General features: G+C 39.7%; 1 protein-coding gene across 1 annotated transcript in view; it reads right to left on the bottom strand.

Annotated features, from left to right (window-relative positions):
• Nucleotides 1-26,703, bottom strand: part of si:ch211-266k8.4 (carabin) — an 81,735-nt gene that overhangs the window by 38,072 nt on the left and 16,960 nt on the right. Inside the window, exon 10 of the mRNA XM_036567934.1 lies at nt 23,379-23,491. Coding sequence (XP_036423827.1) covers nt 23,379-23,491 — 113 coding nt within the window. The remainder of the gene's footprint in view (nt 1-23,378; nt 23,492-26,703) is intronic.

Genomic DNA, 26,703 nt, shown 5'->3' on the forward strand with positions numbered 1-26,703 from the left:
AGTGCAAAATAATATATAAACTTAGTCACAAACATGAGCAAAATACATTTTACTGTCTTGTTAAAACAAAATATTGCCGTGTCACAGAATTGGCTGCTGGTCTGTATATTTTCTCCAATTTCCAAGATGGCATGCAACCTTAACACACAATGAACTACTCGATTAGGGACTCTAGTATCCATGCATACCTCTAATTTACATATCTATAATTTTATCATGATAAACCTTTATATCTTTTATCCTGTTTAACTTGGGCCTTCATTAAAAATAGTTCAAACTAGTACATATCAAAATATAAAAAAGAGCCAAATTGAAGCTAATTTTAACATGAGCAGGGTTGGTAACTAAGAGAATACTTTTAACTGCAGTCATGACTAATACTGACAAAATCTCAGATGTAACAATAGAAGTACTGTATTATATCAAACCATCAATACTTCTTTATAACTACTAATATCTAAATGTATATTCTGTAGAAGAATAAAAACCAGATTCTTTAGAAACAATTAAGTTCCTGCTAAAGCCTGAGTTTACTGATTAAACAATGTGATGATCAGATCTGTTTTCTTCTCTGCAATCTGCTTCTGTGTTTTCCTGTTTGTCTTGCGGTGTTCTGTGTTCTATTACTATTGTAAGTGTTTTTGGGGTTCTTGAAAACCACTACAAGTTTCATGTATTATTATTATTAGTTATGAAGTGTTACAGAGCTCTGCTAAAGCCTGAGTAGACTGATAAATCAATGTGATGAGATAGTTATTAATATCAGTGTTACTGAGGTCTGCTAAAGAGAGAGAGGTCTGTTTTGTGGCAAATTACATACATGTCATTAACTGAAAATCAAATCTACCCACTTTCTAGTCAAATTTGCAAGACTTTGTTTTTGGGATATAGTGTTTGCTTAGCTTATGAGACAGGCAGAGGTTGGATTTTGGGAGCTGCAGTGAACCAAAGCCAGTGATAAAATACTGAGAATGTTGTAACTTCATTTAAGTAAGTGATTTTTTCATGAAACACACTGTATTCTGAATGTTACCTTCCTATGTATTATAATGAAATACATCACTACATTTAGAACAGCATACTGAATATTCAGCCATTACTACGTAGTATTCTGCCCAACACTGACTACGAAGATGAATGCTCTAATAAACTGACAGTGGAAACATCAACATAAGGCACATTTTCAGTCACTCCTTACTTTTGCTGTATGGAAAAATAAATTCAATTGAGACACCACCAAATTATACTGAATTAAATTTAGATTTTTGTGAATTGTTACATCCCTAAAAAAATCTATAAAAATATTCCACAATAAACCACATTACCATTAAATTCTCTCTTTTTCTGGGCTGCCCGACTGCTCTTCCGGCGCAGGATGTTTTATGTGAGCCAATCAATGCTGGACCATATCCAGGTGAGCACAGAGAGGCAGTGCAAGCATGTACGCACGCACGCGCGCGCGCACACACACACACACACACACACACACACACACACACACACACAAACACACACTTCTGCTCTGAAACTGATAGCTGTCGCTTCCTCTGACGCACACACAGCAACAATGTTCACCTGGCAACCCGTCACCATGGCATCTGCGCACAGGAACTCTGGCAGAACACGATTAAACCTGACGTTTCCTTCTGGACGCCAGACCACAGCGGCAGCACAAAGACCTGAGATTGCATATCAGTTTGGCTATGAGTGCAGATTTCAGTAGTTATTCTTTCAAGGAATAACTAGTCTGAGATCTGCACTGTTTTTCACAAATGTGCGGTTAGCAAAGAATTGCTATGACAGTCATGACAGCTACAAGTCACACCCTAGCAGATTTACTGCATGTGAAATCATGAATGTGTCACTGTGAAACTGCAAAAAAGACCCTTACTGGGACTCTAACACCATCAAGACCAATCAGGATGAACTTAATGCACAACATACACCAACATTACCATTTATTTTTCACTGTATTATCAAACAAGTGCTCTGCTTTGAAGTGACAGCTTAGCAAAAAATCTCATTTTCACTATTTTCACCTTACTCTAAATGTAATCCATCAGCCAAGACGTATTTGGTGTCTGAAATGTGTTTCTTTGGTTTTGCAATATCGTAAAGTAATGGCAATTCATACCCCAGCAATAAGCATCATAAAAAATGTATTCGCTTATGTCGTTTCTCACACTGTAGGACATTCTTTTATGTATAAAAACACACAAAAGTATGTGACATTGCTTAAATATTAGCAGCAGGAAATTACTGTAACTTTTTGCCAAACTAATGCTTTAATACTCTCAAACTGCAGAAGACATGGTGCCAGCTCTATATAACTCAATTTTATGTTTGCAGAACAGACAAACCAACAGATGAGCTTCAGACATCAGACCCAGCTCAGTTTAACTACAGCAGCACATGCAGAATGATAAGACTGGATTATAGTACTGCATCCACATTTATACTGCTGAAATTCAAAGAATGAAAGAAGAAAATCTCAATTACATGCATTGAAAAGACAAAGGATACAACTTTTGTTCAGGTTTAACACATTCATTGTGTGGCAAGCTCTTAGTAACCTGTTGGGGTTTTATACTTCTTTTTAAACCATTTTTCATAATAGAAAAAAGGCTTGGGCAGGTGAACTCTAATCTTGCACAAACCCACAGGCAAAAATTGGTAACTGATTACAAACACACAGGGACATATTGCTTAAGAGGTGTCAAATTATTCAAAAAAGCTCTAAAATATTTTCATAAAGGTGTGACGCCATACTTTACAAATAGCAGAGGGCAGCATATCAGCTGAAATTGGTAAACTCCTTAGGTATGAGTTGTATCATAACCATTATACCACAAAAAACACAGATAATGTGACAAACAAACAGAGCAAACCACACTAACGTTATGCCTTTTAGCTGAATGTTTCAGGAGTCAGGAATGTTTCAGTCACATTTCAAAAGAAAATGAAAACACAACAGAACCTCAATCACCTCCCGCTGCCTAGTCCACTGCCTCTTAAGTAGTTTACTTTGTTTTCGAAGCAGCAGACATAAAAGAGTGGCCCCATATAGTACGGGAGCGATTGCCACACTTCCTTTTGTACCATATGTGAATTTCTACATAAATGTGACCTAAAATGTGACCAGATTTTCATTAATGTCATAACGATAGATAAAGATAACCCTATAAAACTAACAATGTCGTAGTTTTCTGTTTGTTTATTGAACTAAGTGATCCAACATAAAATATCTTTGCTGGCAAAAGTAGGTGAACATTCAGTAACTGATGTGATCGCCTTGAGCAGCACCAATTTCCACTAAACAGTTCCTGTTGATCAGAACTGCACAGTGACTTGGAGGAATCTTGGCCTATTCCTCCTTACAGAACTGCTTCAGCTCTGTTATATTAGTGGGCTTTCTTGTATAAATGCCATGTCTTATGTCCTGCCACAGCATTTCAATTGGATTAAGGTCTGCATTTTGAATGAACCATTAAAAAAATGCTACATTTTCTCTGCTTCAACCATTCTTTGTAGACTAACTGGCATTTTTAAGGTCGTTGTTTTCCTGTAGGACCTACCTTCTGCTGAAGTTCAGTTCATGGATGGATGCCCTAACATTCTGCTGTAGAATTTCTTGATACAATTCAAAATTCATTGCTCCATCAAATGATGGCGAGCTGTCTTGGTTCAATAGCAGCAAAACAGCCACAAACCATGATACTGCCACCACTGTGTTTCACAGCCAGGGGTTCTTATGCTGGAATGCAGTGTTCAGTTTTTACCATACATAACATTTCTCATTTAAGCTATAAAGATCTATTTTTTCCTTATCCATTCACTTAATGCTATTTCAGTAGTCTGGCTCTTCCAGGTGGTCGTTAGGAAACTTTAAACAGGCAGCAATTTTCTCTCCATGCTATCATTCCATATGTCTTACTCTTGGAGTCATTTTTGTTGGATGACCACTCCTGGGAAGGGTAACAGTGTTGATGAATTTCCTACACTGTATCTGCCTGACAGTGGATCAGTGACGTCCAAACTTTTCAGAAATTGTTCTATCCAATTCTATTCAATTCTTCCAGCCTAAGTAGCTTTGGCATAATTGTTTTTCTGACCAAAATCTCCTCTGACTGAGGCATGACATGAACTAACAAATGTGTGTGGTAAAGACCAGGCTTTAATTTTGAAGACTCAAGTTGATGTTTTTTTTTTAATCAGGGTCAGCCACCCTCAAACCCGATTGCCATCCCATTGATTGAACTTCCTGACACTAATTATCCCCTATACCAAACTGATAACTCTAGAGCTTTACATATTTTTGTCAACCAAAATATATGTTGCTGGATCACTCTGTTGAGTAAATTAATGAGAAACTATATAATTACTTATGTTATTCATTTTATTGAGTTCTCTCTATATTATAACTTAAATGAGGATTTGTTCTCATTTTAGGTTAAACTTATGCAGAAATTCATATAATGCTAAAGGGTTTACAAACTTTGGAACAGCACTGTATATATACACTGTGACACAGAAAACATCAGAAATTTTAGTGATACCACAATATACATTTCTGGCTGTACTGCCCACAACTATTCATAGACCTTTTTCAATCCAGCAACTGTATTGCTCCAAAAAGACTCAATCACAGTGGCCAGCTGCTAGGAAAGGAGTGCTTCCTCTCAGACTGATAAAGAAGAATTACCAACAATTGTGGCCCGTTTGCCAAGCAAACCCTGTACACCTGTAGACACAGCATCTGAAGCTGAGACTTAATTAACTCTAGCACTAACTTACAAAGAGAAATGAAACCTCACAGAATTGCTTATTTATTAGGGGAAGAACTTTTTAAAATATGTCCAGTAATTATAGTCCAGGTTAGCACACACACACACACACACACACACACACACACACACACACACACAGAGGAAGCTGCATGAACTTGTAAGATCTCTTATCTTCAGTCCATCTCTAACATCAAAGCTTATGCTTCTGCAGCCCTGTCCACTTTCTAATGTTCCCTTTGGAAGTGGTACAGATGCTGCCTTCAAATCAGCTCTGTAAAAACCAGTTTGCATGACTCTCATGCGACTTCCTGACAAGTTCCTGACAACAGGTATAAAACACAAAGCCCATAAATGAAAGTTCAGCTAACTTCAGCATTATAATTAGAGACAATACTTACATTCGTCTCCAGTGTAAACACCCATTTACAGCTTAAACCACCTCAAAGTTTAAAGAAGTAGGTACACTCAGCATTCATCACTTGCTACTCGGCTTGTTTGTGGTACACAAGGGGGGTGTGCTATTACCTGCTGATGATGATAATAATAATAATTATGGTGTTAGCATGTGAGTTGAGTCTTAACCTTGGTCAAATAAAAGAACGTAAATGCACAGTTGTGGTTGTAGTTTACTGCCATATTTCATTTTGCCGTTAAACTCTTATTTATCTAGTAATAAGGAATGAAACTGCAAATATCACACAAACTTCACTGTCTCAGGCAAATCAGCTGAAGTTAGCCTGATGCCTTCTTCTCCGAAGCCATTCTGTGAAGCCAGGCCGTTCGAAACAGCACGTTTCTCCTGATGAATGAGAGCTGAGACATGATTTTACTCATGTGTATTTCCTGAGAACCAAAGCTGTTTTTCTGATGTCAGAAATCTGCCGCTGTCCTAAAACATTCACTGAACCACAGAGGCAGCTTTTTGTACAGGCATGAAATCTGCCGGCCACACCTAGCGCATTCAATCCAGAGCTGTAGCAAAAGCATTTCGACTGTCCTGGGCGATCAAAACTCAGAATTACACCACAGTTCAGAGCTCTAAGACAGGCGGTTAGGAACAGAGTCTCCACAGCCCAAACTCTAACTCTGTATTCACACCGGCAGCGATGTGAGGCGACAAAGTGGCTGGAGGTCATTCATTTTCAATGAGAGCTGCTGATTTTCAGCGAGAGGAAGCAGCGCAAACGTTGGCGATACAAAGTGAAGTCAGCGAAAGTTGAACGGAGTTTAACTTTATGCAAATAAGGAGCAAAGCGACAAGGAGCAAACGCGCTTTATCTCTGCCACTGTGGAACGCTACGCTCCTTTTTTGGTTGTAGATAACTGTTCCTACTAGAGGTGGAATTATGGTGGCGATGCGTTCACCACAAATAGACAGTAATCACAAAGACCAAATACATCAGTGAAACCATGGCAACCAACGGTCCACTAGTGTTTAGAAATGCCCACTGATGATGAGCGACCAGCGATTTGGGTGACAAGAGGCGAAAAGTCGCTGCCGGTGTGAACGCAGGGTTACTACCGCGGAGATATTATTATGGCATATTCAGTCAAGGAGCAATTTCCTGACTTGAAAAAGGCTAACCATAAATCTGTGTGACGTGCAGGCAGATTATCTAGCTCTCCTTAGATGCACTGGTACTGTGCACTACTGGTGACTAGATAGCGTTTAGCCCCATAATCAAATGTTTACCTTCAGACTGATTAAAAAAGAAAACAAAAGATGTATGTATGCTTTCATGAAATTGGGTAGAAGTACCAGTTACTCAAATTGAAATCATTTTTTAAATATTTTAATTCTCAAATTTCAAATCGAATTTGATCAAATATTTGTTGCAGCCCTATTTGTCATGACTCCATGATGCACACTGTAACAGTTTAGTACTGCGATACCACAATGTCGCAATGCACCGTCACACCTCTAGTATTAACAATTTGGTCCAATATATGAACTGGAAATGTAAACTCTAGTCATATAACCTAAGCAGCACATAAATAGCAATGCAAAAGAAAACATGTCGAGCACAAGAGTCTCAAAAATAGTTACTGCACTTATTCTCACAGCACCAAACAACCCTTAACTATCTGTATAATCTCTAAAGTCAATAATGGAAAATTCACAAAATAAATGTTTTTTCTACTTATAAAATGCAATACAGGCCTGAGAGACACTTAAATAGTGGATCAATGTCTAAATCTTATTAAATGTCTTGCAATTGTTTGGTTGTTTGGAGCATTATTGATACAGTACGAGCCCTTGAGATTAAAAAGAGAGGATTAAGGCAGAAAGATTGAAAAGTTCATGGAGGACAAATCTCCACTTATGGCACAAACTCACAAACTAAACAAACAGCTGAAACATGAATAAATAAAAGCCATACTCCATTTCAGACTGCAAATTTCAATGATACAGGGCAAAATAACAAGCCAAGGGAAGAGCTCCTCTGAATAAAAAGGTCCAGGATTCAAAAGGATGTAAAAATGTGTGTATGTACAGCCTGACTCCTGCAAAGCAGTACTGTGTGTGTTATAATGCAATGTGGTCAGATATCTAGGGATGTTAGAGGGATCTTACATGAACATCACTGTTTTTCTCATACAGATTAAATCTAACCTGGAATAAATTACACAGTCAACTGACATTTCCCATTAAAAATCATTTGTAGCTTGCCTTAAAATGTGTGACCACTTCATGCCACTTTCAATGCATGACTCAGAATAACTCAGAATAAAGCTGATAAACAGTAGAGTAGAAACTGCAACCATGCAATTTTAGTCAGTTCAATTCCATCAAAGTTCATTCAGCATTGTTATCATGCGCTGTAATGCTAGCCTGATAACGAATACATCATACCATAAACAAATACAAGTACCGTATCATTTGAGTTTCATTATCTTGCACAGCTGAAGTACCAGGGTGACTTCTATCGCAGCACTAAGAGCTAAATGCACATTAAGAGGGAACACATGACAGCACTATTAGTGAACTCAACGAACTCAGGCAAGCACAGTCAGGCAAGAGTGGTACACAAATGCAAATGCATTTTTACATTATAGCAGAGAATCTAAAATAAAAGACTGTGCTATTGTGTATATATACGGTCATATGCAAAAGTTTAGGTGTAAATATGTAAACACCCTACAGAGAACACATTTATGCTCATTTTAATGCACAATTACTGTTTATTTGCTAAATTGAACTTGTTGGGCGCAAAAAATAAAACAAACTGTGGCCTGAGCAAAAATTATGGCACATTTTATATGGTATGTTTATTTCTATTCCCAATATGTTAAACTCCTGGGGTGCAAACTTTTGCATACAAGTGTATATAGTGCTACGCAAATGAAGCATCTGAAAAGATGAGAAGTTATTTGTAAAAAAAACGGAATAAATACAAATCACTAGACATTTTCAGAGCTCTCCTTGAGGAAGTCCAGTATTTACAGTTACCATCCAATAGCTAGTTTATGTAATTAATCTATGGTTAATTAAATCACATGCTGCTGATGGGATTTAACAAATCCATGTTGGATGACAGCGTGAATTCAGGAACCAAGCCTGTATTCTTTTAAACAACAGACTAAATACAGATGTTAAAACATCTATTTATGTTTATTTATATTTATTCTTACAGGGTTTTTAGTGGCAAAAACTCACTGTAGATAAATATACACATATACATATGGACTGGACCATCCTTGTTTTCGGCCTACGTGTGTGTGTGTGTGTGTGTGTGTGTGTGTGTGTGTGTGTGTGTGTGTGTGTGTGTGTGTGTGAAAAGGTATGCAAAAAAGATGCATGTGCCAGATTCACATTAAGATAATCTTTAATTTAGTTAGTCTTAAAATAAAGTACTGTACTTTTCATGCAATTTAAGAGCAACAGCACAAATATCCAACATTAATTTGTATAGGATACATGTCACTGAATTACTCCGATGTTATTTATCTGAAAAACCTGTTTGGTTTTTGGACTCCACCACCATTAACACCTAAACCTACATAACCTACAAAAAGAAAGATATATAAAGAAAGCTAACTTTGTGGGTGCTTGCCCCATTTGCATACCAGAAGGTGATATAAGCTCATGTTGTTGTAATATGGGAGCTATCACCTTAGGACAGCCTATGGAAAGCACCTGTTTTTGTAACAGTCGTGCTGTTATGCAAAATGTCCACAACTGAAACAAGTGAACTCTACTGACTCTTATGAGTTACCAAGTGATGATATTAGGCCAAGAGTGACGACCCCTCCGAAACCTCCCTTCCACAGCTTCCATTAGACGCTTCCCACGGTCAGCAAGTACAAACTACTCATCGCACAGAGCTCAAGGCACAAAGCTAGAACAGACTTTACCTCATATGTCGCACCTATGTTACACAAGTGACAACCTGCAGGACAAGGAAGGGGAGGGGGGCAATGAAGAGAAGATTTTCCAACAGAAATACACTTGCCCTCAGCTAGGCTGCCATCAGTGAGCTAACTAGCTAAGCAAACTCTGCAAGGCACTCTGTTAGTTGTAAATAACTGCTTTGTCTGGCTTTAGCTTCATGTTTACAATAAGATCCACAGTGCAATGCCTTTCTTTATTGATGCTGTAAACTGTGAAGCCCTCAAACGTGTTAACTAGCCAGCCAGCAGACTTAGGTAGAAAGTTACATCAGCAGTCATGTATAATCAGTTAAAATGTAGTAAATCAACTGTTATTCTTTGCAAAGTCCTTCCTTTAAAGACCACATTTACGTTGACTCGAAAATTCACCCTTTTCATCTAACAAACTTAACTAGCGCCAACTGAGTGCTGGGATACAATGGGAAATGGCAAGGGAAAGTCGATGAGGGCATGTTAGAGACCTAAAATGAAGAGTCAGTTTTGTTGCATCAGTCAGGACTGGCACCATCCTGCTGGACACTCACTCATCAGCAGTCTTCTAAGCAATCGAGGGCAAGGTCACATTACAAAGGCCTTAAATGGACCTCTTGATGCAGCTCCTTGGGTTCTGGCAAGATAGCTCAGAATGATGAACTGTTGCTCAGAAAGGCAGTGTACACTCCACACCGTGGAAGAAAGAGCTGTACTCCAGGAGGGAATCCTGAGGGATACTCTGAGTCCCCACACAAAAAAGAGTAACAGCATGCAAAACACAAGCATGCCAAGCTGAACAGAACAGAAGTACAACACTGATGCTACAATGAAATATCCATCACAAGCTCAACACTGAAATAAAGACAAACAATAGAGAAACTGAGCCACAGTACATCTTCATAAACAAGCATACTGGAAGAAGAAGGGTCAGTTTTCCAGAATGACTTAAAATGTATTCTCACTTTCACTCCGCAGTTTAAGTCAAGGCCTTACTAATGTCCAAAGCCAAAGGAGACAGACAGACAGACAGAAATAGAGAGACAGGCTGATAAAGGAGTAGACAGACAGACAAAAAGGCAAACACATAGGTAGACAGACAGGTAAACTGACAGATGGCTAAACAGTCAGATAAAAGCAAACAGACTAGTAGAAACAGAGACAGACATATAGACTGATGGACAGACAGACAGGCAGTTACACAGACAGATATCAAAGCATAAAGATAGATAGATGGTGAGAGATTGATAAATAGATAGCTAGATAGACAGACTGAAAGATTAGACATGCAGATGTTTAGAAAGGTTGACGAACAGGTAGACAGACAGATAGAAAGACACAAAGGCAAACACATAAGTAGACAAGTAAACAGACAGATGGCTACACAGACAGATAAAAGCAGACAGACTGATAGTAACAGTCATACAGATAGACAGACAGACAGACAGACATAAAAGCACAAAGATAGACAGATAGATGGTGAGGCAGGTTGATAAATCGGTAGAGAGACAGACAGAGAAGTTAGACAGGCAGATGAAAGTGCAAAGATAAACAGACGATTAGAAAGACTGATAAATAGGTAGACAGACAGACAGATAGAAAGACAGAAAGGCAAACAGACAGTTAGACAGGTAAACGGAGAGATGGCTAGACAGACAGATAAAAGCAAACAGACTGATAGAAACATAGGTAAACATGATGAGGGTAAAAAATGATGAACAGACTGATGAACAGATAGATATACAGGTAGATAGATGGCTAGACTGATAAACAAATGGACAGTCAGACAGACAGGCAGACAGATGGCTAGATTGATAGACAGACAGTTATATAGACAGACATGAAAGCACAAAGATAGACAGATACTTGGTGAGGCAGGTTAAAAAATAGGTAGCTAGACAGACAGACAGACAAAGAGGTTAGACAGGCAGATAAAAGTACAAAGATGGACAGATGGTTAGAAAGGTTGATAAACAGGTAGACAGAAAGTCAGTTAGACAGATAAAAGAACAAAGACAGACAGACAGACAGATGGTTAGATAGGATGATAAACGGACAGACAGACAGACAAAGAGGTTAGATAGGCAGATAAAAGTACAAAGAGAGGGAAGTGGTTAGAAAGGTTGATAAATAGGTAGACAGAAAGACAGACAGATAAAAGAAAGACAGACAGACAGACATACAGATGGTTAGATAGGATGATAAACAGACAGACAGACAGACAAAGAGGTTAGACAGGCAGATAAAAGTAGAAAGGTTGATAAATAGGTAGACAGAAAGACAATTAGACAGATAAAAGACAGGAAGACAGACAGACAGTTAGACAGGTTGATAAACAGACAAACAGACAGACAGACAGACCCTGCACATGCAGTGTTTACCACGTCTACCTGTGAGTGTCTCTTCTCTGCACAGGATCTGAAGGATTTCGGAACTTGCTGAGGCCTCAGTGGAAGCTGACCTTTTGACCCTGACTTTGCCCTCTGCCACATTCTTTGATTCATGGCTGCTGCCTTAATGGGCCCTAAAGCCTGATGTCAGGTCAAAGGTCAACTTAGGGACCAAACTCCAAACAAGAAGTCGAGGATGAAGAGAAAAGGTCAGCGGAGGACAGGAGATTAGCTCATATTTCACTGTGCCCGGGTCTGGAGTCGGTCGTGTGTTTCGGCTCTTCTCTCATCCTGCTGTAATTACTGTCAACAGCTCTACACTGATGACGGTGGGCACGGCCTGTAATTTAGCCTCTTTAGCTTTAGCTTGTTTTGCTTTTCTCTTTTTGCCCTTTATGATTTAGGAGGACTACAATGAACGGTTTCAGCAGCTTTCATCCAAACACACCTTCTTGTGGGGAACAGGGTGATTTTAGATTTAGCGCGTCACTGTAGAGACAACAATGTTTAGGACAAAGTTCAGGGGCTGAAACCACACATGCAAGATTAAAGGATGGAAAGAGAGAGCAAGTACAGTGCTGTGCAAAAGTTAGAGACCACCCTTCATTGAATTATTTTCTATCCAAAGCAGCCATTAAGTACAACGTACTCTTTTTTAGCATCAGGGAAAAAAAAAAAACTACAACTTAAATATTCACTAGAAGTATTTAGTGTGCTATTACAGCTTCTGTTCTTTTCAGGATACCTCACAATCCAATTAATCCCAAACACATTCAGTGATGTTGAGGTCTGGGTGGTTGGTCCATTGTTCAGCTTCTTTGTTTGATGTGTCCGTCTCCTTTTCTCAGTGAGGTTCTTCTTTACAGCTACACATCCTTTCAGACCCACAGCGCTGAGTTGTCTTCTCACAGTGGAAGGATGGACAAAAACACCTGTGGATGTTTTCAGATCTGAAGCAGCTTGATTTTCTCCTCTCTCTCAAAGATGAAAGCTGTTTCATCTTTGTTTATCTGATGGGGGCAGTTTTGGTGTCTACCAGGTCTTGCATGATTGTTACGAGTCTCATTTTCTCTTTATCTTTCAATACATTTCTGAACTCCAGTTTTGGAAACTCCCTTTTCACTTATTTTTCCTTGTCTTTCTCCTTCCTTATGCAAATGGATTATCTTATATCTAATCTCCTCAGAAATATCACCTGAAAAATGAACAACTTTTACATACTGACTGTTTAGAGTGGAAATTGAATGGTGGTCTTCGACTTTTGCACAGTACCATTTATGAAAGTGTGTGTGTGTGGATTATGAGTGTGTGTGGCTTGACTCTCTTGACTCTCGTGATTATGATGTGTGATTTGTTTGTGTTTTTGTGAGTGTTTATATGAGTGAGTCTGTTTTTATTACTGAAAGCTAAGCATGTGCTGCACAGGCAGCTGAACTGGCCTCAGTAAGAGGATCAGGCTGAACACACACATATGCACACGCACGCACACATACACATACATACATACACACACACACACACACACACACAAACACACAAACACACAAACACACACACACACACACACTCTCTCCAGATGCCATAGACAGCTGCCAGTGGCTGCCGCTCAACATTTGGAAAAGACCTTGTCATTTTTTATGAAGGGTTATAAAAATATCCAGCCGCTTATGACGCAGAACCAACGCGGTCCAGCACAAGGCCACAGCGGCCGGCTGCAGAGGAGGGAGGCAAAGCATCTGCGTTAATACCTACAAGCTTCTGCCGTCATCATTTCTCATCTTTATTTCTTCTTTTTCATGTAAGGTATTTTGATTTTTCAGCACTACACAGTACAGCAGGGCCAAGGACCAAGACTTTATAAAGGTCCTTCACGATTTTTCTTTATCAAACTTGGTTTTCTTTGCAAGGCGGAAACTGAAACCTTGGACAGGGACACCGGTGGAAAACTACAGCTATTTCTAAGTCAGACACACTGAAATCCAGAGAGTGTGATGAAGTGAGGAAGGCAAAGAAGTAGAAGGTGAAGAAAATATAAAAAAGAAGTAGAAAGAAAAGAAGAATGTGAAGGAGAAGAAGAGAAGGCAAAGAAGAAGGTGAAGAATAAGGTGAAGGTGAAGAGGAGGTGGAGAAGAGAGCTTTTAAAAACATGCCTTAGAGAAAAGTTCTGGTCCAAAACTGGAGTTTAAAATGTTATTTGTTTGTATTCTGTAGTGCAGGATTTTGTCCCTCAGCCTCATCAGTTTGTCAGAATTCATGATTTCATGTTTTTTTTTGTTCATCTGTGGCATTATGCAAATACATCATTCAATCATTATGAATGTCAACCAATCCTGGCTGCTAGCCCTGCGACTGAGGTATAGGCTGATACATACGACCAAGCTAGCTTTAGTGCAGCTCTTACCTCAGTCATTGCTAACTTATTTTTTTCTTGCTTTTTGTCCTCCTCATCCGTTTCTGTCATTAAATAATTAATTCCCTCCATTGTAACGATAAGATATTCCACTTCCTACCTTCTGTATTTAACGGCTAACACAAACACACAAAAATGAAATAAAACAGCCAAAAATCCACCACAAAGCTTTTCTAGTTTCCTCACACCTTTAAGATACACCATCAGACTGTGTTCTCCTGGTCTTTAAAGTGGATAAGCTCACTCCAGAGACCACACTCTCAGAAAAAAGGTACAGAACTGTCACTGGGTTGGTGCCCTCAAGGCTACATCTCAGTACCTTTAGTCAGGGAACATAATCGCTCCATAATAAACCTGAAATGATATTTTCAGATATTTTCAAAGTTGTATTGTCTCCACACAGCCCGTCTTGTCTCCAGGCTTTTCATTTTATTGTTCCATTTTAAAACTTTAGGTTATGAAAAGGTACAAATACATACTTTTCACCTTAAAACAGCGATGGGGTAGACAACACAAACCTTCAGTCGTACAAGGTAAAGCTGCAGTGCAGGAGAGGAATTTCACCGTTGTAACCCAGTTGGGCCCAGGCCTAAGCTCCCTAAACCTGCCCTCACTCTCACCTCACTAACACCAAAAAAGCCTGGACCACAAAACACCAAGCAGACAAAACTGCCAATCTGCATAGTCACAGTTATGGAGGTATCTCTGCTGACCATGAGCTGGGGGCTATTAGATTAAGCTTGTCCAGCGGGAGTACTCAGGTTACCGAAAACATCAAGCATTCAGCAGAGTGCTGTCCTGGGACAGAACAGCCAAACTCAAAGGTTCAATTTGATCATTCTGCAAGATCAGAAGCCAGACGGCTGGCACTGTGACTGCACACACAGGAGGTTTCAAGGTGGCGTTAAAATTATGCAAAGGGCATTTAAGCTATTTAATCTTTTCAGGTTTGTACAGATTCCAGTCTGCATCCCAAAAAGACACTTGTACTGAACAAAATCGATCATGACAACTCAAGGTAACATAGGACCTTAAAAAAATGCTCATCCCTACTTGAGCCAACTCAGAGGCTCAGAATGGTGGACTTAAAAAGGCAAACACTGAACTGTGCAGTGCTGCGTTGTTGTCTACCAAGACTGGAACGTATCAGCTGTATTAGCACTGCCTCATTACACATCTGTAATCCTCCAATCAGAGTTTATTCAGTCTCACACTCGGTACTTTTGCATAAGATTAAAAGTGTTTTGTGCTCAGCTGAAACAGCAACGACACGCAAAGCCTGACAGTGAGGACGGCTCAGCCAGGTGCTGGGGCTGCAGGATCGGAGGAACCAGCTAGGAAGAGCATGAGAACAGCTTATTAAGCTCTGACGGAAAGAAGCTGAGTCATTACAACAGAAGGAAAGAGGTTATTTTTGTTGACAAAAAGATAGAGAGAAAGAGAGAGAGACAGAGAAAATGACAAAAAGAGACAGAGACAGAGAGAAAGAAAGTGAGACCCCAGAGAGAGTGTGTGAGACATGGGGAGGGGGGGACAAAGACAGAGACACAGAGAGTGAGAGAGAGACTGAGAGAGAGGAGAGGAGAGGAGAGAGACAGAGTCAGAGATGCACCTGCTGTGTTGTGCTGATGTTGCTGTGCCGTGAAAATGGAAGAGAGAGAGAAAGATAGAAAGAGAAAGAAAGAGAGACAGAAACAGACAGAAAGAGTGTGCAAGACTGAGAGAAAGATAGAAAAATATAAATAGAGACAGAGTAAGAGACCAAAAGACAGAGAGAGAATGAGAGAGAGAGAGAGAAAATGACAGAGACAGACAGAGAGAAGACGAAGCGAGACCCAGAGAGAAAGAGAGAGAAAGAGAGAAAGAGAGAGAGAGAGAGAGAGAGAGAGAGAGAGAGAGAGAGAGAGAGAGAGAGAGGAGATGCACCTGCTCTGTTGTGCTGATGTTGCTGTGCTGTGACTGATCTCACCAACACGCTCACACAAGCAGAATACAATCCGAACACAGACATCTATTCTCACCTCCCAAAAAACTGCACACCAGAGTAACAGTGATATTTATAAAGCACACAAACCAGCCTTTTCTATTAACCCCTCTTGAACTGCAGGCCTACTGTTCAGTTATAACAAATTAGTAATATGTAGTTATGTAAATGAAGAGGTTAAAAAATCCATAGAGTTTAGGGATTTAGGGCAAACAGGAACAGATTTTTTGAAAACTTACCCCAAACGCTGATAATTACCCCAAATGTTTGTTTCTTTAGTTGATACTATGAAGTTGACGTTGCAAATAATTAAAAGAAGCTTAGGACTGTTTCACACATGCTACCTTGTAAAGCGGAACATCTTGCTTTTTGTTTAAAGCAGCGCGGCAGAGCGTCCCAGGCGTGCCGCATAAGTGGTACTGCGTTTGGGGAATAAGAATGGAGAAATTTTCCCATGTGCAGCACGAGCCATTCAGCAATTTATGTACCAATATATGAAAACCAATGAAAAACAAATAAATGAGGATTCTATGATTTATGCCGGTCATGAAACAAAATATTGGCTATGCTGTAGGGCTGGGCAATATGACAGTATCATTATCATGACAAATTACAAAATGTCACAATATGCTTTGCTAAGCATATCATCAGTACTTATAAGACTGCATGTTTGAGTACAAAGAGAGCATAATGAGTCCTGATTCATTGGATTTAGTGCAGTGCAGCTTGTGAAATGCTAAATACAAATCACTGTACTCATAGTTTGGATTGTTTTTTTTTATGTTACACAACTTCGTTTTTTCTAACTCATCAGATGTCTGAAAAAACATGACATTATGTATCATGAACATTTCATGATGTTAAATAAACCAGCTCTACCTCATTATGCTACATACTAAAGATGGGCATTTGATGTTCAAATTTTTAAGCCATCACTTAAGAAAATATTCTAATAGTATCTCCCATGAAAAAAGCACACAGAAATCTTGGCTACAGGCTACCACAGTGGACATACCAGGAGAAGTCAGTAGTTAGAGACAGTGATGCCATTCTGTCTCAAACCTTTACTATACTGTATTACACTCAGATCCAGACCACAAGTCCATAGAGGGTGACATGAGGCCTGAAATTTACACAGAGACAGGTGTTGATCTAAAGTGTTTAAAACAAGCAGACACATACTAACGTCTGTTTTCACCTTAGCTGACATTATCCTAGCCACATTTCACCTCATACCTTTAGGCCTCAAAAACAGAATTTTTGAAGAAGTTCACCATTACCAAACTTTGAAATGAGTGTGAAATGAGCTTGACCTTAATGTTGATCTGTGTTTTTCTGTGACACTTCCTAGTGCTTTAGCCGTGCTCTGTACTAGAGGTCTGTGCAGCACTGTTTTTCAGTCCTTCTCCCGCAAGATTTCATCCCGTTCCTGCAGAAAATCTGAATCATTTGTCGTGCTTCCACCCACAACCGAAACGTTTTGGCCCCCTCCCACCCGCACAGGTTCGTCAAGGCGAACTGACATCCAATATCTGACACAGTCTATTCACAAACACATTATCCTCTGCCGAAATAACACAGAGGTCATGGTCAACAGGCTTACTGTAAAGTAACTTCAGCAAACGGCATTTATTCTCAGTAAACACAAAGCAGGAATTAAACCACAGAACGGTTACTTTTGTTGGGCAGCTGTGGCCGTCGGACTGAAGGCTCTACCGTCTGTGTCAGCTACGAGAATTTGGGTGTTGTTCATGTGATCGGTTGCTTTGCAACTCTTCAGAATGACTTCATTCATTTTGTCTGTTTTACTGTTATTATTTTATATTGTTTATAAATATGATTTAGTGATCATTCTACGTTATTTAGGCTATTCATTAATTTGCGGGATTCCTCTTCATGTGGGCTACAGCCTGCTCCCGCCTACCGTGGGCTGGTTTCCCGCCTGCTCCTGTGCGCAACACTCAGAAATGAGTCGCCGCTACCGCAAGATATTGTGGTGGGTCCAGCGGGAGTGCAGACCTCTACTCTGTACTATCTTCTACCTGGCCCCTACAGACCCTAAGCTGGTGTGATGCAGTGCTTCTACGGTGTGCAGCAGCCTTTAGAAGGCTGCAGTAGTCATTCTGTGCTTCCTTCTACGGAATAAACACATAAAAACTCTGATCAAAAGACACACGCACTTGAGACATCATTTCAATCACTGACAGCAATGATAATTTTGCAGCGCTTCCTCTGCTGCTCTACATATAAAAGGCGCTATTCACTACAGCCTGCACACTATTGAAAAACAGCTTTGTTTATCAATAGTGCACAGGCTGCTTAGCTTATCAATGTCTCCTGCTTCATATAATATCATGCTATCTAAGCGAAAACAGAGTGACTGTCGTAAGCACACTGAGTTAAAGCAAAAAGCTATCTGACTGGTGCAGTGAAACAGCAGTGCATTTTAGCTAGCTTTACTACCTTCTTTGTCATAGTTAGATAAATACAGAACACCATTTTTCACTGGCTAGTCAAAGTCTGATATAAATTTAATTAAACGTTTTCCACTGTTGGCCATTAAACCCTGTAGGTTTTCAGCTCCTGGCAGTCTCTCTGACCAAGTGTCTTCTCTCCCGGTCATCAAGTTTTGAGGGACGTCTAGATGTCGGCAGATTGTGGGTGGTGTCATGCACTTCCCACTTCTTAAAGGTGGACTTAACAGTGCTCTGGGGTATCTTCAAAGCATTGGAAATCTCTTTATATCCCTGATGAGTACTTTACCACAACTTTGTAGCGGAGCCAATGCTGCTGCCTTTGTGTGGATCTGCACTGGCAAACTGAAGGGCCATAACCAACAGCTGTTTTTCATTCAAGCTATCAAGTTAGACATTTATGCACAGACATCAAAAGCTTCTGAAAGGCATTCCATGTTTTACTTGAAGCTTATGGCAGACATATCAGCATATGTTTTGCCTTGTAGCAGATTCTTTCAGCAGTGAGCTCTGGTATAGAGCTGTTGCTGCTGTTTTCCATCACTAACAACACACTGATTAGGCTGACGTACTCACAGTCAGTCACAGTTGTTATCTAGAACTTCCAGAAGGCCTTGAGTGACCTTTTTTCTCAACTGCTCCCACCTATCGGAAACCAAAACCTGACTGGTTGATTCCTCTTTCACTTCGTAATTATGCTGATGGTTAATATAACACATCAGGCCTTCTCTTCAGCTCCTGAAGTCCTAACCAATAGAAGAGCTTGCTTAGGTCTATCTACCTAGATGCCACAGAGAAAAATACTTCCTGGCTGAATTGTTTTCCACTGTATGTTTCAAGAATTTAACCCTGTTGTTTATATCCATAACTTAACAATAAAACAAGAGTAATACGGCAACACCTGGAGTTTAAACATAACCATGATTCTACTGAATAAAAATAAACGTACAATAAAAACTAAATAAATAAAAATTACAGAAATGTATTTTTAATTCCCAGAAATAGTTATAGCTTCTGTGAAGGGCTGGAAGGCCCTAACTGTTCCCCACTAGCAGTCGTTCATTTTTAAATAATATTAGAAATGTTTTATTCAAAAATGTTAGCTTTTCATTTTCACAAGTGTTGTCTGTAGATTATTCTACTGTAATTCCAGCTCATGTGAAGTACATATAAATATTTAAATTAGTTAAAGGAGGTGTATTAATTTTCTAGCCATTGTATTTGTTTAAACAAGTTCATTTTTTAATCAATTGTGATAAGATTGATTCGTAGCATTTAAAAAAATAGATTTCTGACCAAAGTATATGATTCACTATTTCCCTTTAAAATTGATGCATCAGGAAGAATTATAATGCTGTTGTTGGAGGAAGACCTCATATCTCCAAAATGGCAACTTTACAGGAGAAGAAAAAACCTACTTTACTTTTTAATGTAAATGGAACCAGAATTTTTTCCAAGTCATTTTGGGCCATTTCTTTTGGTCCACTGATCATTCTCTATTGCATATATGTTTTCTGGTAGATTGAAAACAATTGCTCAATTGCCCAATTCACAGCTAAGAACATATCATGCCACACAACATGAGTGTGTGCTATGTAAGGATAAATTTATTACAAGATTGGACCTTTTTTTAAATCACCAATATCCAATCCAGCATTTTCTACTGACATCAGCTCGATGTAGAGACCCATCTATACTAATAGGCCATCTCTATTTAAAACTTTAGCACAAATGTAAATGTAAACATGTAAATTGCTTCTTTCGCTGATTACTTTTAAGGGGAAATTCCATTGACAACACACTGTACTCCATGGCTAGCCTTAAAGCTAATCTATCTATTGTAAGTGCTATGTGGATGCTATTTCAGTGACCTCAGTGCAAATTCTGCCACATGGATCCTTGAAAAAAAGAATAATGGGCTGATAAGGTAGTGCAAAGTGTCTGACTGCTGTGATCACAGCAGCAACAGAACATCACACAGCCTCAGGCAACTATGAGGTCACCAAAGTGGCAAAACCAAACAAGGATCAAAGACAGCTAACCTGAGGACTGCTTCATTTAGCACTGTTAAATCACTGTAACCACTGATAGAAGTCTGTGAGCTGCGGTCATTCAGTGGTTTCCCACTGAACAGGTGTTCCAGACAGAATGAGAGGCTGCTCAGTGGTGGGTGTGGATGTGTGAGTGAGAGAGGCCCATTCTCATTACGCTGCTAGCAGAGTGATGGTGAAGTCTGACGGCTCAGCAGATGGCTCGCGATGACTCACACTGTCTCTGCTTAGGAGACACGCATAAGAAATGCCCTTCAATTAACTTCACACCAAGCAACCCCCAAAAAATAAAACGCCTCCGCTATTCGTACACATCACTCTCACAGCCAGAGCCTCTGGGAGTTTCTCATGCATTAAGAAGCGTTGAGTCACTGGAGGCAGACAGAGCAGCGCGTGTCAGCTAGCCCTCCGTCACGTCTGCTTCAGTGCTAACACTGCTGTAAATCACAGAAGAGCAAACTAGCCAAATAAATCACACACAAGAGAACCAAACAGATACAGAGAGAGGAGGGTTACTCTCAGACCTGAGAGGAGGTGCTAAACATTGTGCAGAGAGAAGTAATGGGGATAAAAGGAGGGGAGGAGAGCTACTGACATTCAGTAATCCCACCACCTACCCAGTGGACGCCATACCATGCTTAAAGCTCCAGAGTATCAGCTAGGGCAGAACGATTAATCATTTTCATATCGATATTATAATTAGATAGAGTGCAACTTTAATTATATCCCACATTATTCAACACTGTTTTAAATTTTAAGTTACCTAATAACACAAAGCTCACAGTCTGGAACATTACATACAGCAATCAAACCTCAAGCCTATAAAATGGCAAATCAAGGCAATCAACAGGTGCTGGACTGGAACTGGTACAAATGCTACATTATAATTATGTCATGTTACAAGCCATTCTGTGACAGTTCAGACTAGACTTGTTTGTAATTTTCTGCGATAGTACTACTGGAGATCAGATAGATGTTATTGCCAGTAAAGAAGAAAAAGTTACTGAGGGTAGCAGCATGCTGCTGAGTGTTGCAAGACAGAAATCCCCAGAGACGCGTCAGAGATGTGCTCAGACAGCATGGAGCTCACTCAGGGGAAGGAGCTTACGTAAGAGTGACAATCAGAACAGAACGTAATGAGGGAGTTCTTTAACACAGACAGTGAGACGGGCTTCATCTTGGTGGCTGACTAAAAAAGGAGCACCTGATCTTCACTGAACTATCTCCTTTTAATGGTATGTTACAGCGACCATCCATTTGTTCTGCACTGTGATGTAGTGACTTGTACTTCTTGGATTCCCCAAAGGAAAGGTGAAACAAACTATTAGGGCCTGACCAATACAAAAATATTCAGATTTTACTAATATAGATTTTAGGGGGGTAAAAATTCCAATAACCAAAAACATCATCAGATTTTATTCCTATATTTTATTTTTTCATTATTGTACTCCAATAATTTTATATAAAGACTGCTGACTCGCTGTGTTAAATAATAGGAATTCTGCACTTACTTAAATACTAGACATATTCTACATTTGTCTAGTATTTTGTTTTCCTGAGGTCCACTTGTGTGTTTTTATGTATTAAAAAGCATGTTCATTTTAAAACCTCTCTTTATTTCTCTGGCTGTTTTTGTTATTGTAACTTTAAAACTGATTTACGTACACAAGCTCCATTCTGATTGGCTGCCCAGTATTGTGCTTCATTCAAAAAGCAGTCTGGGCTGAAACAATCTGTATAACCTCAGTGTGAATGGACAGGGCTAAACTGCTATAGGCTAAATAGGCAGATATGTGAAGGAGTTGGTTTTCATAACATCACAAACACAATTAACATCTACATGGATTAGCATTATGGAGAATGAATCTACATTTTATTAGCCCTTTGTCTTCTGCTTTAGCCTAAGAATTCTCTTACTACACACCCCGAGTGCACACAGAGTGTGCTTTGTGCTCTGGAAGCGGGGCGGTCCCTTCAGCCGTCCCCTGGGCCAAACACGAGATGCAGTTGACATTTTGTTCCTATAAAGAATCCACTTAAGTGCTCATCAAACCATCCACTCCAAAAGCACTGCTGTCACGGTTCCACTGATAGGGGGTACTCACTGGGAACAGGGAGTCACCACTGAAGCCCTTTACCGTGTCTCACTCAGTCCATTACACCTGACCTACAAGTGTAACGGCACTACAGTGTAGAAAAGCTGCTATAAGCCTCTTGAATGTACCACAGAGTAGAGCTGGGACCTATTAATGGAATTTAGGTTTGCGTCCAAGCACTGTAATGTGACTATTGTGCAAATGCAGTCCACTATACTACACACTGGTTATGATTACACTAACCCTAAAATGTTAAGGGACAACCAGCTTATAATACAAATGCTAATGTTTTCTATGTTTGAAATAACTTTACACAGATTAAGCAGCTTTATTTAGAGGAAAACAATTATCAATTAAATATTTGCAACAATATTAGTAGCAATAATAATAATGCAAAACCATGCACCCCCTTGTTGTGACGTGAGCACTCACCAGTGCTTAAACCTTTCAGGTGTTTAAACCAGCTCTGAGTCAAAGAACATTCAATATGAGCTTTTACCAATAGTTTGGAAAAGAAACCTGTCAAATTATTATGTAGGCAAAATCTGCTCTTCATACCAAGGAATACACTTTGATAAATGTAAAGGTGAATGCTGAAGCTAATTATTCCTTAAATGTAACTGTGAGAAAATGTGCATTTCAAAAGGAAAGCAACTTTTGAAGGGCATGTATAGTGGGAGACAAATGGACAGAGAAAAGTTACTATTCATTAGGTTTAGTAGGTCAGTAGATTATTTGCGTATATGACTGACAAAAGTATTTGAGCCTGTAGGTGTGAAATGTGAACAGAATCCCACTGCTTGCTGTGTGTGCACCATGTGTACCTGTGCTCTGTCCCTCAGCAGTCTCCTCCAGTATGACACTGTTCATGCAGCTGATCTCCCACTCCTGCACCTCAGTGCTCCACAGGGCTGGAATCAGGACAGAGTACTGGGCGCTGGAACACACATGCAGAGACCTTTGTTTTCAAACATCAGGATGTGGAGTTACTCACTCACACACACACACACACACATTTTATATACAGATATATATGTGTATATATATATATATATATATATATATACACATATATATAAACAATAATGTAGTCCACACAATAGTGTAGAAGTCAGAAAAACTATTAAGTACAAGTTCTTCATTTTTCAGTAGATATTTATAAGGGAATTATATATTAAATAATGTACTTACATACGGAATGAGAAAGTCAAAAGTAAAATAAACTTTAAAAAAAGGGGTTTTACAAAAAGTGATTAAAAGCCACAGAGAAAATAGGACCCCTAACAACTGTGCAATACCTGGAAGACCACCAGAACTGTCCCTATTGGATAAACAGCACTTAAAGCTTTCATCTTTGAGAGAGAGGAGAAAATCAAGCTGCTTCAGATCTGAAAAAATCCACAGGTGTTTCTGTCCATCCTTCCACTGTGAGAAGACGACTGAGCGCTATGGGTCTGAAAGGATGTGTAGCTGTCAAGAAGCCCTCACTGAGAAGCTGCTGGTGTTCTCAGAACAACGAAGTGACCACCCCAGAGTCCAGACTGTCCAGATGTGTTTGGGTTTACTTGGATTGTGAGAAGGAACCAAATTCTAAAACTGAACTCTGGAGTTCTGGAGAAATTTCCATTTTCATTAAAAAAAACAGAAAGCAAGTCTAAAAGCAAAGGATTGACACCCTAAATACTGAAAATTTAGCTGCTGAGGCTTCTGGGTAATTTTCCCTTATATATGCATAGTTTCTAACCTCAGTAAACAAAGAGATGTTACCCATTCAGTTGGTGAAAGCATTTAAAAATCTTCACAAAGCCATTTTGTGGGTTCTGTAGGTATACACTGTTTGTCTCTGGTTTCCTACAGACAGCACAGATTTATGTACAAATCTGTCATACAATAGAGGCTGTATCTCACACTAAGACACACTGCTGTCCCTCATCCTAGTTTTTCAGCCAGAAGCTGTATAACCTTGTCAGCTTCACCCTATATGACCCTGCGGCTTTGGCATCTGTTTGTCTCTCACATCTGGGGAAACAGCCTGCAAGAGAGAGTGAGCTGTACTACATTCTAGACTGCAGTATATTAAGGAAATACAACTAAACAGCACAGTAGTGACCATTTGTAGCAGATCTTCTGGGAAGTGTTTACCGTTTGGCCAGGGCTGAGTCAGCCATGTCAAAATGTTTAAAGCGGCAGCATTAATCACGCAACCAATCAGTGGCACAAAAACCACAAAACAAAGGCTTCCCACCCTCCCTCTGCTACTGAAGGCGAAGGTTAACAGCTCCAAAATGCTCCTTAAGGATGGAGGAAAGCTGGCTGCCAGCGCTGAAAACCCCCAGTGAGCATTATGTAAGGAGCAGGAGGAAAAAAAAACAAAGTCGCCGTGCCCTGAAGTGGCCCTGTCACTGAAAAGTAGCAAACAAATGAGCTGTCAAGTCAGGACAGGGGGCAGCAGGTCAGCGAGTGAATGGAACAGGGCGTATTCAGAGAGAGAGAAAGAGAAAGAAGGAAAGCAAGGGCACCTCAGCAGCTCTGTGACAGAGGGACTATACTGTTCACACAGGCTGTTCTGACAGGTGACAGACAGCTACTTCGCTGCAGACAGCACCAGGCCAGCTGGCTGAGACATCAACTGTGTCTCTAGAGGAAAATAATCACAAATGATACTCAATTTCTCCTCTAATTTGGAGTTAAATCGGGCTTAAAGGGATAGTTCAAATTAACTTTGCATAGTTTTCACCTTGTACTAAACCCAAATCCCATTTCTTTCTTGTTTTTGAGCGCCACCTTGCTCCTTGGAACTGAGTTACAAAGGGTAGTGGTTGAAATCTTTCCCTATGAAATGGGACCCTCAAATAAAGAAGAACATTACTTCATTAACAGCTACTAGCGCTGCTCTGTAGGCGACCCTGCCAGTCTGCAGTGATAGCAGAGGAGGGTAAAGTTCAGTTACCTCGCTGCTGGGCTTTAGTTACATTTAGGGAAAAGCATATTATTATCATCACCCACCCAAAATTCTTTGGTGATATATGAAGTTGAAGTCAGCTATTCGCCAGCTTCTTTTTTCAATTTTCCTGTTCCACCAAAATGGAGCAGCAGTTACAATCTGGCGCTTCGGGCATCAGTACTGCAGGACTATTTAAAGTGGAACGGCAAATTTAGCTAGCTAGCTTCCGAGACAACAGCATACTACTAGCGATTTTTTATGCTTGCTATGAAGAAAAGGACCATAATACATTGAAACGACATTGAATTAAGATGATACAACGGTTATCGCAATTTTAGCAGAGAAAATGTACATTTACATTTGTGGGTTTCTTTGGTTGCTCGTGCAGCCATCTTGCAGTTTCTTTAGTTTTTTTGGAGTGTGCCTCTTGAAAAAACCTCCGTTTGGAGGGCCCTGTTGCGCTAACACTTCACCCTACCCCTCTATCTCAACAAAAATCCGGACACCCTACCCCTAGACGTGAACACACAAAACAGAGGGCTAAGGGCTAAGTGGTAGGGGTGAGGGGTGAAATGGGATTGGGCCTAATGTCAGTTCATTAAAGGGCCCATACTCTGTAAAAAAAAAAAACAATTTGCCTTTTTTATTTTAACTAAAAGCGTTTAATTTAATATGTAAACATTGTTAAGGTTTTAAAACAAACCATTCACTCCCCAGTTCATACAGTCCATATAGGGAAATTAAGCTCCAAAAACAGCCCCTTTCAAATTCAGTGTTTGTGACGTCACAAAAACCCATACATGTACATATATCCACCTATTCAGTCTAAGCGTTTTAGCCAGCTCATTAATGCCAAAGTTAGAAGGAGCATTTCAGAACAGACTAGTATTTGAATGAGGCACAATACAGGGCAGCCAATCAGAACACAGCTAATTAGCATTCAGTTGTGTGTAAAAGTTTGGGCACCCCTGGTCAAATGACGTGTTGTTTTATTATGCGAAAATAAGTGAACACATCCTCTACAGAGAACATACTTCTGCACATTTTAATGCACAATCACTGTTTATTTGTTGAATTTAATACATTGGGGAAAAAATAAAACATACAATGTGGCCTGTGCAAAAGTTATGGCACATTTTATCTCCTGTGTTTTTTCCAAAATATTAAACTCAGCAAATGAATAGAAACTGTGCACTAACATTTGC

This window comes from Colossoma macropomum, unplaced genomic scaffold, assembly GCF_904425465.1.
Source record: "Colossoma macropomum unplaced genomic scaffold, Colossoma_macropomum, whole genome shotgun sequence".
Taxonomy (NCBI): domain Eukaryota; kingdom Metazoa; phylum Chordata; class Actinopteri; order Characiformes; family Serrasalmidae; genus Colossoma; species Colossoma macropomum.